This window comes from Lagenorhynchus albirostris, chromosome 1 (genome assembly GCF_949774975.1).
Source record: "Lagenorhynchus albirostris chromosome 1, mLagAlb1.1, whole genome shotgun sequence".
NCBI classification, from domain to species: Eukaryota; Metazoa; Chordata; class Mammalia; order Artiodactyla; family Delphinidae; genus Lagenorhynchus; species Lagenorhynchus albirostris.
Genome location: NC_083095.1, coordinates 164,339,632 through 164,353,390, shown reverse-complemented (window position 1 = coordinate 164,353,390; position 13,759 = coordinate 164,339,632). Strand labels below are relative to the sequence as shown.

Genomic DNA, 13,759 nt, shown 5'->3' with positions numbered 1-13,759 from the left:
CCCCGCGCCTTGGTTTCCTTATCTGCAAAACTGAGATAAAGACAGTCCTTATCTCCTGGGGCTGTTGAAAACCAAATGAGATAATGCGCATAAACACTTAGCCCAGTGCCAGGCACCGAGACTAGGGTCCCTGCTGACTCTCCTACCTGGCTCCCCCAGGGACCCTAGATGGCGGTGCTGGTCCTTCCCCCAGCGGGGACCACCTGAGGGGGCCGCCTGCCCTCTGGTCCCCCGAAGGTCAAGTGCCAGCCGCCGGCAGCTGGGCCCTGGCGACAGGAAGGGCTGGTCCGGAGACGCTGGGCTGGGGGGAGCCTCCTGGTTGGTGGAGGGACCCATATCCAAGGCTGGTCCCACCCCCTTGGCCCGCCCCACCCTTTGATATGCGGAAGGCAGTGGAGCGTGGAGGAGCCTTCCTGGCCCCAGGCCCGCTGGCGCACTTCTCACAAGGAGGAAGAGGCTGGGAGGAAAAAGGATGAATGGGGCCTTGAGCAGGAGACAGGGCTAAGGATGATAGTAATACCCTGCTCTCCTTAAGTGTCAGACTGTGTGCTAAGTACGTGAATCTCCTTAGATCCACACACCAACCCTACGATAGATCGTCTTTATCGTGCAGATGAGGAAACCAAAGCCCAGGGGTCAAGAAACAGGCTGGACTTCAAGACTTCAGCTGGAGCAGCTCACAGATGGGGTCAACTGGAGGTGACCGCAGAGGAGCCTGGGCTATCTGTTACCTCCCTCTTTCCCTCCCACCAGCCTTAGGTGCTCCGCTGGACCTCCTTTGCCAAGAAATTTCCACCAAGGCTGATGTGGGCCGTGGAGCCCTGCGGGTCCCAGACCTTCTCCTCAGAGTTGGCCCTGATCACTGGCTGCCCCAGGTGATCTGGAGAGCACCTGCCTTTTTCTGTATGCTACTCTTGAAAACAACCACTTTACAAACTGCTATGCCACCCAGGGATCCTGGAGAGGTGGCAGGACATGCCCTTGGCCAGTGAGTGGTCACACCAGGCCTGGATCCAGGGCTTGCTGCCCTTACCGTGAGCCCTTTTCTCTCACTCTCCCAGGTGTGCTGGCTGCAGTGCAGGAAGAGGGGCCCAGCCAGCACCCTGCTCCCTGAACTTGCCTTACGCTAGTTCAGGTGCAAATCCTAGCTTCTGAAACCATGGAAACTCCTGCTTTCTGGAAAAGCACTCCCTCCACTGTCAGGACCTGCTCTGCGTCTGGCACCAAGCCCCACTCCACCTTGGGGACTGCTGTGTCCCCATTCCTTCCACCTCCAGTGGTTCCCCTGCACCCAGAGTCTCAATCCTGCCAATGAAATGAACACTGCAGGCAGACACTGCCATACAGGTGTTCCAGGAAGGACCGGCAGGCTGGGTACTTCTTCCCTCCTATGTTTCCTGGGGGTCCAAGGCCCCCACGCACCCCAGGTTCTCTAGCTGTTGTGCAGATCCACTCCTGCTCTAGTTTAGTAATGAGTCTGGAAGCTCATCTAGAAATCCTTTATTTACATTTTATCTTAGAAAAAAATATACAGATCTGGTGCTCTGTTGACTCCTCCGGTTCAGGGTCTTTATGGGAGGGTGAGAGAGGGCACAGGGCAGCCCTCCAAGGCAGTCCATCATCCATCAAGGGCCTCTGCTCATCTGGCCCTTGAGCTGGACTTCCCTGAGATCAGCCCCAGGGCCCTGGGTGACAGGAGCCATGCCAGGCCTGGGGTGGGGTTGGCATGAGGGGCAGGGGCTGGGAGGCACTTGGACAGTCTGGCCATCAGAAACTGGATTGGCCCCCTGGGCAGACTGGAGAGAACATGGGCCAGAGACTCTGTTCCTAAGGGGAGGACACAGGTGCCTCAGGCTTCAGGAATGGGGGCCCTACCGTGAGCCACTTGGATAGACACACGTGGGCATCTCACATGGGGGCCAGGTGACTGTAAGCACCAGGGACTATTTGGCTGTGTTCTGTGAACCACTTTAACACCACCTCCTTGTTCTCCTTCACCCACTTGATGTTGGCTTTGGTCTTTTCCAGGGCTTGCTCCAGAGCCCGGGTGCCTGAGCCGAAGCCTACATCCATGTTGTTCTTCTTGAACTGCTCCAGCTGTGAGGAAAAGGATAATTCTGAGCCCCTGGTTAGGTCTCTAACACAGCCCTGAGGAGAGGGCTGCCAGATCCTCTGTCCTCCCCCTCCATGTTAGGGCCCCTAACATGGGAATGGGGACCACAGCCTGTTCTCCAGGACAGGGAGGGCCAGTCCTTCCCTCTCCCTGGCAGGGGTCAAAAATGACAGCCCTGGGCTTCCCTAATGGTGCAGTGGTTAAGAATACGCCTCCCAATGCAAGGGACGCGGGTTCAAGCCCTTGTCCAGGAAGATCCCACATGCCTCAGAGTAACTAAGCCCATGCGCCACAACTACTGAGCCTCCACTCTAGAGCCCGCGATCCACAACTACTGAAGCAGGCCCGCACGCCGAGAGCCCGTGCTCTGCAACAAGAGAAGCCACTGCAGTGAGAAGCCCGCGCACCACAACTAAGAGTAGCCCCTGCTTGCTGCAACTAGAGAAAGCCTGCATGCAGCAACAAAGACCCAACACAGCCAAAAATAAATAAATTTATTAAAAAAAAAAAAAAAGACTGCCCCAAGGTTCAGTCTGGCTTCTACATGTATTTAATCTTCATTGTGAGGTTCTTATTGAGTTGATCCTCAGTTTTTAAATGAATTACAATCTCAATCCAATCAAGGGAGGAGAGAGGAACAAATTAAACAGACACCACAAGGAAGCAACCAGCCAAATTCAAAATGTGGCCATTTCTATAGTACAAATGGCCCAGTTGCTTGAGCAAATAAATGTTTTTTTGGTTGGTTTTTTTTTTAAAGAGATGCTACAGATTAAAAGATGTATTAGTACTGGAGGTTGTAGCGAGGGCAATTAGGCAAGAAAATGAAATTAAAAGCATCCAGAAAGGAAGAAGTAAACTATCTCTATTTGCAGATGACACGATTTTGTATACAGAAAATCCCAAGGAATCGAAAAATAAAAAAGCACAACTATTAAAACTTATGAGTTCAACAAGGTTGCAGGATATAAGAGCAATATACAAAGATCAATTGTATTTCTATACACTAGTTGTGAAAAATCTGAAAATGAAATTAAGAAAACAGTTCCATTTACAATAGCATCAAAAAGAATAAAATACTTAGGAATAAATTTGACAAAAGAAGTGCAAGACCAGTATGCTGAAAACTATAAAATATTGTTGAGAAAAATTAAGAAGACCTAAATAAAAGGAAAAATAATGACAAATAAATCTGTGTTAATGGATTGGTAGATTTAATATTACTAACATGGAAATACTTCCCAAATTGATCTACAGATTCAATACAATCCCTATCAAAATTCCAACTGTATTTTTTTGCAGAAATTGGCAAGCTGATCCTAAAATTCATAAAGAAATGCAAAGATTCAGAATAGCCAAATGATCTTGAAAAAGAACAAAGTTGGAGGGCCCACAATCCCGATTTCAAAACTCACTACAAATCTATGATAACTAAGACAATGTGTACTAGCAATACAAACAGATCAAAATACAAACAGATCAATGAAATAGAATTGAGAGTCCAGAAATAGACCCTAAAATTTACAGTCAAATGATTTTCAACAAAGGTGCCAAGATCATTCAATGGATGAAAGAATAGTCCTTTTATCAACAGAGGAATGGATAAAGAAGATGTGGTACATATCTACAATAGAATATTACTCAGCCATAAAAAAGAATGAAATAATGCCATTTGCAGCAACATGGATGGACCTAGAGATTATCATACTAAATGAAGTAAGTCAGACAGAGAAAGAAAAATATCATAGATATCATTTATCTGTGGAATCTATTTTTTTTAAATGATACAAATGAACTTATTTACAAAACAGAAACAGACTTACAGATATCAAAAACAAACTTATGCTTACCAAAGGGGAAACATGGGGGCCAGGAGATATAAATCAGGACCTTGGGATTAATATATACACACCACTATATATAAGATAGATAACCAGCAAGGACCTACTGTATAGCACAGGGAGCATTACTCAATATTCTGTGATAAGCTATATGAGAAAAGAATCTGAAAAAGAATGAATATATGTATATGTATAACTGAATCACTTTGCTGTACACCTGAAACTAACACAACATTGTAAATCAACTATACTCCAATAAAATTTTTTAATAAATTAGTGATATTACAAAAAAAAGGAATAGTCCTTTTAATAAATGGTACTGGGACAACTGGATAGCCACATGCAAAGGGATGAAATTGGACCTCTGCCTTACACCATGTACAAAAATTAAGTCAAAATTGATCACTCCTAAATGTAAGAGCTAAAATGATAAGAATCTTAGTAAAAAGCATAGGTGTAAATCTTTGTGACCTAGGATTAGGTAATTGTTTCTTATATATGACACATAAAGCACAAGCAACAAAAGAAAAATAGAAAGTTAGACTTCATCAAAATAAAAAACTTTTGGACTTCCCTGGTGGCTCAGTGGTAAAGAATCCACCTGCCAATGCAGGGGACATGTGTTCGATCCCTGGGTCGGGAAGATACCACATGCCCCAGAGCAACTAAGCCCCTGCACCACGACTACTGAGCTTGTGTTCTAGAGCCTGCGAGCCACAACTACTGAGCCCACGTGCCACAACCACTGAAGCCCTCGTGCCTAGAGCCCGTGCTCCACAACAAGAGAAGCCACCGCAGCGAGAAGCCCGCGCACCACAACGATGAGTAGCCCCAGCTCACCGCAACTAGAGAAAGCCCACGTGCAGCAATGAAGACCCAATGCAGCCATAAATAAATAAATAAATAAATATTTTTTAAAAAATTGAAAACTTTGTGTATCAAAGACACTATCATGAAACTGAAAAGACAATCCACAAAATGGGAGAAAATATTTGCAAATCATTTGTCTAATAAGGGCCTAGTATCCAGAATATATAAAGAACTCTTGTAACTCAACAATAAAAAGACAAATACACCAATTAAAAACTGAGTGAAGGGGGCTTCCCTGGTGGCACAGTGGTTAAGAATCCGCCTGCCAATGCAGGGGACACGGGTTCGAGCCCTGGTCCGCGAAGATCCCACATGCCGCACAGCAACTAAGCCCACGAGCCACAACTACTGAGCCCGCGTGCCTAGAGCCCATGCTCCACAACAAGAGAAGCCACCGCAATAAGAAGCCGGTGCACCGCAACGAAGAGCAGCCCCCACTCGCCGCAACTAGAGAAAGCCCGTGCACAGCAATGAAGACCCAATGCGGCCAAAAATAAATAAATAAATGTATTTTTTTTAAAAAAATGAGTGAAGGATTTGAATAGACATTTCTCCAAAGAAGATAAACAAACGGCCAAGAAGCACATGAAATGATGCTCAACATCATTAGTCATAAAGAAATTGGAACCTTCATACATTGCTGGTGGGAATGGAAGTTGGTGCAGTTGCTTTGGAAAACATTTTGGCAGTTTCTCAAAAAGTTAAACACAGTTACCAAATGACCCAGCAATTCTACTCCTAGGTGTACACCCACGAGAACTCAAAACATGAACATAGGGGACTTCCCTGGTGATCCAGTGGTTAAGACTCTGTGCTCCCAATGCAGGGGGCACAGGTTCAATCGCTGGTCAGGGAACTAAGATCCCACAAGCAGCTGTGGCACGGCCAAAAAAAAAAAAAAAGACAGAATTTGAAAATGGCCTGGGTATAAGATGATAGTAAGGCATTGTTAATTTTCTTGTATTTGCTAATGATAGATTATGTTTTTAAATGCCTTTATTTTAGATATGACTAAAGTGTTTATAGGTGAAATTATATAATATCAGTGATTAGCTTGAAAACTGTCCACACCCAAAAAATGTCAGCAAATGTTAACAATTGTTCAATCTGAGTAACGGGTACGTGGAGGTTCATTATATTATTCTCTTTACCTTTTGCCTATACAAACATTCCAAGATGAATATCTGTGATTGAACTGTGACATTTAGAAAGTCTGGATACCCAGTTTCCCCTGTACATGAGGAAGGCCTGACCACATGGAGCCCCGTTGCCTTGTGAACACATGTGGTGGGAGCTGAGTGGCGGCTGTCCCTTGAGACTGGGGATGGGCCTCTGGGTGCTGCCCCAAGGTCCGGGGCTTCTTACCTCCTGCAGCTCGAACTCAGTGGAGAATCTTCGGGTCACCGCCTGGATGAGGTTGGAGAAGGAGAAGGAACCACCGCCGTAACTGCAGGGCAGGGAGAGAGAGGAACCGTGAGGGGGGCCAGGAACCAACGTTCAGTGACTGGCAGGTGACACAGGACCCTGTGACTGTCCCTATCTCGTAGATGTGATGAAATGACATGTCCAAGGAGACACCACTAGGGACTTGAACACAGGTTTGATTGCAGTGTCCTTGCTCCCATCTCTTCAGAGAACACTCCCACCAGCCAGACTTTCTTTCCCCCAAGTGGGAAAAGGGACGGCTGTGCCCCGCTGCCACATCTTTCCATTCCTGTCCCTTCCCGACCTCAAGCTGGGTTCTTTTTGGACCACTCCGATGCAGTGTCTACCGTCCACTCCCAACCCTACAGGGTCTGGTGCACACAGACCACCCCCAGGGGACGCAGCCTTGGTGTGCGCTTCCCCTAACATGCTCTCAGCAGACTCACTCCTGAAAGATTTTCTTCCAGTTGCTCTGGACAAAGTCCCAGGCCAGAGATTGCCCGAGGACGTTGCTGGCAATGCTGTTAATGGTGGAGGTGGCATCCTGCTTCCGGATGAGGTCTGGGTTCAGGGTGTAACTCAGGTACCTGTGAGGACAGCATGCTGCGTAATAAGTAAAAGGACCCTGCCCTCCACCCCACACACCTCTCCTGCAACCTCTCAACATGCCTTCAGCATGCTGCGGGTTAAAGACTCCTCGGTCCTACCGCCCTCCTGTAGATGGGACACTGAGTCCCCTAAGCAGGGTCACTGGCTATGCTAGGTATCATACTGACATAGACCAGGTGCTTGATAAATATCTGACAATGAATGAACGAAGGAAGGGGTAAGCGCTGCACCAGGTAGGATGGCCACTCCTGTCTTTGAAATTGAGGGTAGCTCTTCTTTACTGAAGTACAGAAGATGGCATATGAGGCACACAGTGGGAGCCAGGAGCCCTCATCCAAGGGTTTGGGGGGTGCCCAGCTGGATGTCCAGAAGGCCTCAAGTCCAGGTGCACCACAGCCCTTGACAGAGAGGTAAAGGCTAGGAGACTGCAGCAGTTAAAAGCACAGGACGTGGACCCAGATCCAGATTCAAATCTTGTTTTTCTCACTTAGTAAAGCTTCTAGACTTTGGGCAAGTTGTTTTGCTTCTTTGAGCCTCAGCGTCCTCATCTGTAAAACTGGGAAACACACTGCTCCACTGCACAGGTTTGCGAGGATCCCACGGAGGAGAGTGTGGACGCCTGGCTGGTTCTTTCTCCCCCACATTGGGAGCCTGGTCCCCGGCGGGGAGGGGACTCACCCAGCCCCGCCCAGCTCTGGTCCTCACCTGTTCAGGAGCCAGACCTGGTTGGTGCAGGCCAGTGCTGAGCGGAGCTTGTCAGCTTCATTAACCAGTCGGGCTTGTCGTAACTGCCTCCAGGCGAAGTCCCACTCTTTCTGGTCGCCCTGGGCGATGGCGTTGCAGTAGATGGTGGACCGCAGGTTGGGGTGGATCCTGGTGTGGGGTCAGGGTGTCAGGGGTAGAGTAGCAGCAGGGAGGGCAGGACGAGGGTCTGATGAGGGCAGGGCTGTGAGCTTGAGGGACAGATAAAGATCAGGAGACAAGCAGGGGACACACTCACGGGTTATTTTGGGGGTCCTCCATCCACTGGTTGTAAAGGTTCTTGGCCAGCTCCTCACACTTAGGCAGCCCATTGGAGCAGGCAGTGCTGATGGCATTAATCTCATTGTACCTGCCCCAGGGGTGACACTCTGTCAGCATGCCTGGCTCTGACTCTGGCAAAGACTCCCCTGCTGACACACAACTCCAGGAAGGGCAGCAGGGCTGGGGCTCTAAGGTTGCAGCCCTCCCGCCCTTTGGGTCCCCCTCTTTGCTTCTTGCCTTGGGCAGCCCAGGGAGGGTGGGCACAGACTCCAGCCCCACCTTCAACACCTAGAATCTGAATAACAATGCCGGTGAGGGGACCTTGAAATTTCAGTTTGGTCCTTTGTACAAAGAGGCCACATAGAGCCTCAGGGCAGGGCTCCCTATTCCTAGTGGGTGGGTGGGGTCTCTCCCTGACTGGTGGCCCTGGTCCAGCCAGGAGTTGGGAACTTCAGAGGAGGATGCTGCTGGGACTTGCTCTGGACTTCCCAGGTCAGGGTGCCTGGGCCACCGTGATCTCCAGACCCAAGAGAGGTCATACTCACTGGTCCATCAGGCTTTCTGGGCGCTTAGTCCAGTTTTGGGTGAGATTTTCAAAATATAGGAAGAGAGGTTCAACCTGATTCCTGAGGTAATTCTGGGAAAAAGAAAACATGAACAGCCTCAAAGAAGAGACTCATGCCTGACCCACCTGGAGCCCCACGGAGCCTCTGATGTGGGTGGGCAAGTGTAGCAAGGGCTAATGGCTACAGAAGCAAGAGGCCAGAGGCTAAGGGCCTCGCCCAAGGCCAGATAGTGGTCAAAGGAGCCGGCGCTAGTTCAGGTCTCAGATGACTGATCTGAGATTCTTTCTCCTCAACCAGTTCTGACACTGATGTCTAAGTATCACCATTTCCTAATATAGTTTTAGGGCCTACCATCCCCCACCACCTGATCATAAGTATTCTGCCTTTATTGTGGGGAATTTAGAAAACACTGTAAAGCGTAGGCAGAAAATACTAACCACCCCAGAACTTACCAAATCCATGACTCCCAAGTTGGTGAGTTTGCCCCGTCCTTTCTCTTTTCTACCCAGCATATCTACAATTCTGCATGCTGTTCTTTTAGCTGGCATTGTCGTGTGAGGCCCAACCCATGTTATTAAACTCCTTTGCAGATGCTGGTTCAGTAGAGTAGGTTATCATGTGTGTCAACCAGAATCCGCATCCAAACTTAAAGGAATAAACCCCCAAGAGCAAAGAGAATTGGAAAGGAAACAACAGTGGATGAGACAGCCACACAGTGTAGGAGCTGGGAGGTGGAGAGAGGGAGGTGGAACAGGCTTGGCCAAGGCGGGGGTCTGCAGCAGAGCACCTGCCATGGGGGAGATGGAGACAGAAGCAAGGAGACTTGCTGTGGCGAGGCTCGGAATTAGAGGGATGCATGTGCAGGGGACAGGAGTGAGGCCGGGCTGTGAACAGGGCAATGGAGTCCAAGTCTGTAGAGGGACTAATTAAACCCTCAAGCGCCCACTTCCCTCCCTGCCTCGAGCAACACCCCTCCCTCCCCCATGAGCAAGGCTGAATCAGAGGGGCTCAGCACTAGGGTCCCCAGACACAGTGGGAGGGTTGCTGAATTGCAGAGAGGGCCAGAGGTGAAAGTTTACAGCCTAAATGGAGGTACCCCCCAGTTTCCTTCCCCACCCTGATCCCAGAAAGTGAGCCTCAACTGCACAAGACAGAGGATCACTCTGGAGGCTGAATGGTCTCAAGGGAACACAGTCACAGATATTAATTTTTGAGGGTCCCCACGAGGAGTTACTTAGTCACCCCATAACAAGACTGCAGGTGACAAACTCCACCTCCTCGTGGAGCTTTCAACCACTGCCTCACTCTCAAATTCAAAGGGGCAGCTCAGCTTCCAACTTGAAAGAGGAGATCAAAACAGACAGAAGACTTGGAGGAAACAAGTCAGTGAAAGAAAAAGAAAACTTCATAAAAGCCTATGATAAATATCCTCCAAGAGTTCAGGGAAGATATTGCATAGGACGCTGGAGCCAGGAATAGCACTTGGAAACTTAAATATATGATAGAAAAAATGAGGAGAGGCGGTGTGCTAAACTGAGGGCATATCCTGGAGGTCAGAACAAGAAGTCAACAAGCCGGAAAACAGGAGAGAAGAAAACTAGAGGACCAATGTAAGGGCAGTGAATTGGATTAACAAGTGTCCCAGAAAGAGAGAACCGGGGGGAAAAAAGGAGAGGAAGAAAGTTTAAAGGAGCAATGCAAAGTTGTCCAGGTTGAAAATGTAGAAGGATAAGAAAGGCCTGCATGAAGGACCACCAGCATGGAGAGAAGAGCCCACAGCTTCCAGAAGGGGAACCTGGCCACATTCAAAGAACTGGAAATGAGAAAGGCCCTGGGCTTCTCAACAGAAACATGAGAGGTTTGATGTCAATGGAGCAAGACCTGAAATTTCCTCAGGAATAATTTCCAAAATAGAAACTACTTTTTTAAAAATTTTTTGGCCATGCTGCGAGGCATGTGGGATCTTAGTTCCCTGATCAGGGATTGAACCCATTCCCCCTACAGTGGAAGCGCAGAGTCCTAACCACTGGACCACCAGGGAAGTCCCTCAACCTAGAAACTTCTAAACCCAAGAAAACTCTCAATGCAGTGTGAAGGTGGAATAAAGACATTTCAGACAATCTACCTGAAAAAATCCACCTCTTATGAACCCTTTCTCCAAAACTGGAAGATGTGCTCCCCTAATAGAGAGAAAACTCAAGGAAGAATCCATGGGTTCAGGAAACAAGAGATGCAACAATGGAGAGCCTCCCAGCATGGGAGCTGAGTAGCAGTTCTAGAAGGGAGCAGGCCGACAGAGGGCACCAGGAGGATGCCTCCAGGAAAAAGCAAAACTAATGTACTTTGTATAAGATGTATAAAAAAGGAGACACACACATGGTACTTTATGTGGCTTGGCGGAGAATGATATTTAAATAATCACATAAAGTAAATGCTGAATGCTGAGTTGACCAAATACTGCGATTTTACTACATTAGGAGGATGGGGTGAATCCAAGGTGTAGGTAGGTTAATGAGTTTAAAGTGAGTTAAAACCTCATTTACCATAACAGTTAGTTAATCATGTGAAAAGCATTTTTAATGACTACATAATATCCCATCAAATGGATATTCTAGTTTACTTAACCAACTCCAACTGTTGGACATTTGAGTATTTTTGGTTTTCTTGTCTTTTATAAACCACACTTCAGTGAACATCCTTATGGGTTCAGCTATGGATCCAGAGCAAGCAGCTTCCCTCTGATCCTCCCTGCCCGTGCCCCCAAGCTTCAAAACTGTTAACATCGGCATCCCCCTCCAGGCCCTTAGGGCAGGCTAGGCAGGCACAGGCCCGCTCCTTTCACAGAGGGGTTCTCTGGGGCTGAAGAGGATTGCCTGAGTCCACACAGCTGGTAAAAGGCCTCCTCCCTCACTCCCACCCCCTTCCTGTTCTGTGGCTTTTTCTGTTGCCTTCTGAAAGAAGGATTTGCTAATTTCCAAATCTAGCAAACCTTGCTAGAAGTCTGTGTCCTTTCTTTGCCGTGCCCAACCTGCTCACCTTCTCAATCCCTGCTCCCTTCACCCTACATCCCTCCTACTCTCTCACCACTGCCAAGGACTTGGCGTGTTTCACCATTCCAGGCAATATTTCTATTCACTTCCTTATGGTGTAATTTCAGGCACTGGGGAATTGGTCCTTGAACCCTGCCATGACCCTCTGTACCTTCATGGGACCGTAGACCTCGGATCGGTCGAACATGAGCTTGAAGTACCTCAGGCTGCTCAGGGCGGCCTGCCAGGGCATGTACTCTGTCTCGCTTTTCAGGAAGAGGGTGTTGTTCAGCGCCAGGGTGACAGGGACTATACGGGCACTGGGAACAGACAGAGGGGCTCAAGTAAGCACCCCCACCCAGTCCAGCCTCACTGTGGGAACCCCAACCTCCTCCTAGAGCCTGAGGTCCCAGAGGCCCAACTGAGCCAACTCCAGCATTCACCAGGGGTGGGGCTGGGGGTAGGGGCGAGGGATGTGGATGCTGGGTGGTGCCACAGACGAGGCCAGCCCAGGCCTGGCCCTCACCCACTGCCAGTCACATTTCCTTGCTCATTATCCCCATTTTACAGGTGAGGAAACTGAGGCTCAGAGAGGTAAAGTGCCTTGCCTAAGGCCACACAGCCCACAGGAGACAGATCAGAAATTCAAAAAGACAAGAAACCTGTGCTATTTACTCTGCCCACCTCTTCTCTGATTGCTTGGCTCTCTGGTCTTTCCTCCCTCCACCTCCTCAGGCCATCTGTGCATATTTGGTTCATAAGTGTCCATGTCTATGGGTGACATCACTTATGTCTAAGAACTTGGCACCTGCTGGTGCTCATGAACACAGCAGCTGCTCAATAAATATCTGTTTATCCATGCTGCATCTCTTCTATCCTGTCCTTCCCGTATCTTTCTCAGCACTGAGCATGGTGGCCTGGGCCATAGGTAGCCCTCCGGAAAACCTTGGTGCCGTGGAGTGCACTGGGGTTTTGGAGTTGGACAGGACTGCGTCTGGCTGTCATGGGCTAATGTGTGACCTCAGGCAGGGTACTCAAGCTCTGAATCTCAGAGTCCTTCTCTGGGAAGTATGGGCTGTGATGCCGACAATCTCTGGGGACATGGGGCCAAGGGAGGGGTGTGCACAAGCACAGGGAGCCCACGGTGCTGAGCCTGGCACACGGTGAGGACGGCGGCAGGCAGCACTGGCTCTCACTATGGAACCGCACTCACCAAGTCTCCAGGCTTCCGTGGCTGAGCACTCACCTGGCCAGGTTGAAGCTGTCGTAGATGACCTGTGCCCGATTGATGACAGGGATGGTCTAGAAGGGGCAACAGAGCGTGTGACCTCGGGCTGGCGGTGCGGGCAGGCCCTGCAGTCTGGGGCCCCATCGTGGGGCTGGGCCTTGGGCAGGGGATGGGTGGGGCGGCAGGTACCCACCAGTGGTCTTATCTGCAGCTGATTCTGAATCTTCCTCCAGTTGTTCTCATCATAGTTCACCTGGTAATAGCCCGTCACGTTGACGTTAAGCAGGACCCACTCTTCTGCTCCGGTTTTGAACATATTGTTTTGGGCTGTGGGGAGAGACCAGAGCTGGGCAGGGCTGCTCAGAAGGCCACAGGCTGACCTGACCCAGGCCTCGGCAGAGCAGCCTCCGTTGCAGCCTGGCAGCAGCCGGCCCTCACGCCGCTGGGCCAACGCCAAGGAGAGGGGCGGAGAAGAGGGGTAGGACTGGCTGCCAGGGCCCGACTCTGGCCGTGGACCTTGGACAGACCAGTTGCCATCTCTGAACCTCAGTGGCCGCCCTGCCTCCCACAGGCTCTGTGTGGCCGGGTCAGTGGCATCCACCGGGACAACTCCATCGGCACACCCCCGGCCACTCAGACTCAACTCCCCAGGCGGCCTCTCCCCCTCCACCCCCTCCTCCTCCCACCTCTCCACTTGTAACAGTGCCATCACACCCAGGCAGCGCCTCCCATCCAGTTATCCCCCAGCACTGCTCATCTCTTCCTGGGGGCTCTGTGCCCCCTCCTCACGGCTCTCCCTCCACCCTTTCTCCTGGCAGCCAGAGGGGATCCTTCCATAACTGCAGGTCAGACCCAATGGCTTTCCCACTTCCCAGCTGTCCCAGCTCCTCCTGGCCCGAGGACATAGCCATTGTCTCCTGCAGCCTGCAGGGACCCGCTTCAGCTTCACCGAGGGCGCACCTCTGCCCGAGCCACACTCAGTCCCCGAGCTCTGTCCTACCTCAAGCCTTGCGCTTGCTCTTGACTCTGCCTGGACTGCTTCTCTCTGCTGCCAT

The 13,759-nt window shown here is 49.9% G+C and overlaps 1 protein-coding gene across 5 annotated transcripts in view; it reads right to left on the bottom strand.

The window, feature by feature from the left end:
* Window positions 1-1,485: 1,485 nt before the first annotated feature.
* Window positions 1,486-13,759, bottom strand: part of ANPEP (alanyl aminopeptidase, membrane) — a 38,965-nt gene continuing 26,691 nt past the window's right edge. For all 5 annotated transcript variants that reach the window (XM_060158760.1, XM_060158771.1, XM_060158781.1 and 2 more), the window contains 9 exons: window positions 12,898-13,031; window positions 12,723-12,778; window positions 11,649-11,796; window positions 8,427-8,518; window positions 7,859-7,969; window positions 7,564-7,731; window positions 6,696-6,836; window positions 6,190-6,271; window positions 1,486-2,097 (listed from right to left, as the gene is read on the bottom strand). In XM_060158760.1, coding sequence (XP_060014743.1) covers window positions 1,909-2,097; window positions 6,190-6,271; window positions 6,696-6,836; window positions 7,564-7,731; window positions 7,859-7,969; window positions 8,427-8,518; window positions 11,649-11,796; window positions 12,723-12,778; window positions 12,898-13,031 — 1,121 coding nt within the window. In that variant the 3' untranslated portion in view covers window positions 1,486-1,908. The remainder of the gene's footprint in view (window positions 2,098-6,189; window positions 6,272-6,695; window positions 6,837-7,563; window positions 7,732-7,858; window positions 7,970-8,426; window positions 8,519-11,648; window positions 11,797-12,722; window positions 12,779-12,897; window positions 13,032-13,759) is intronic.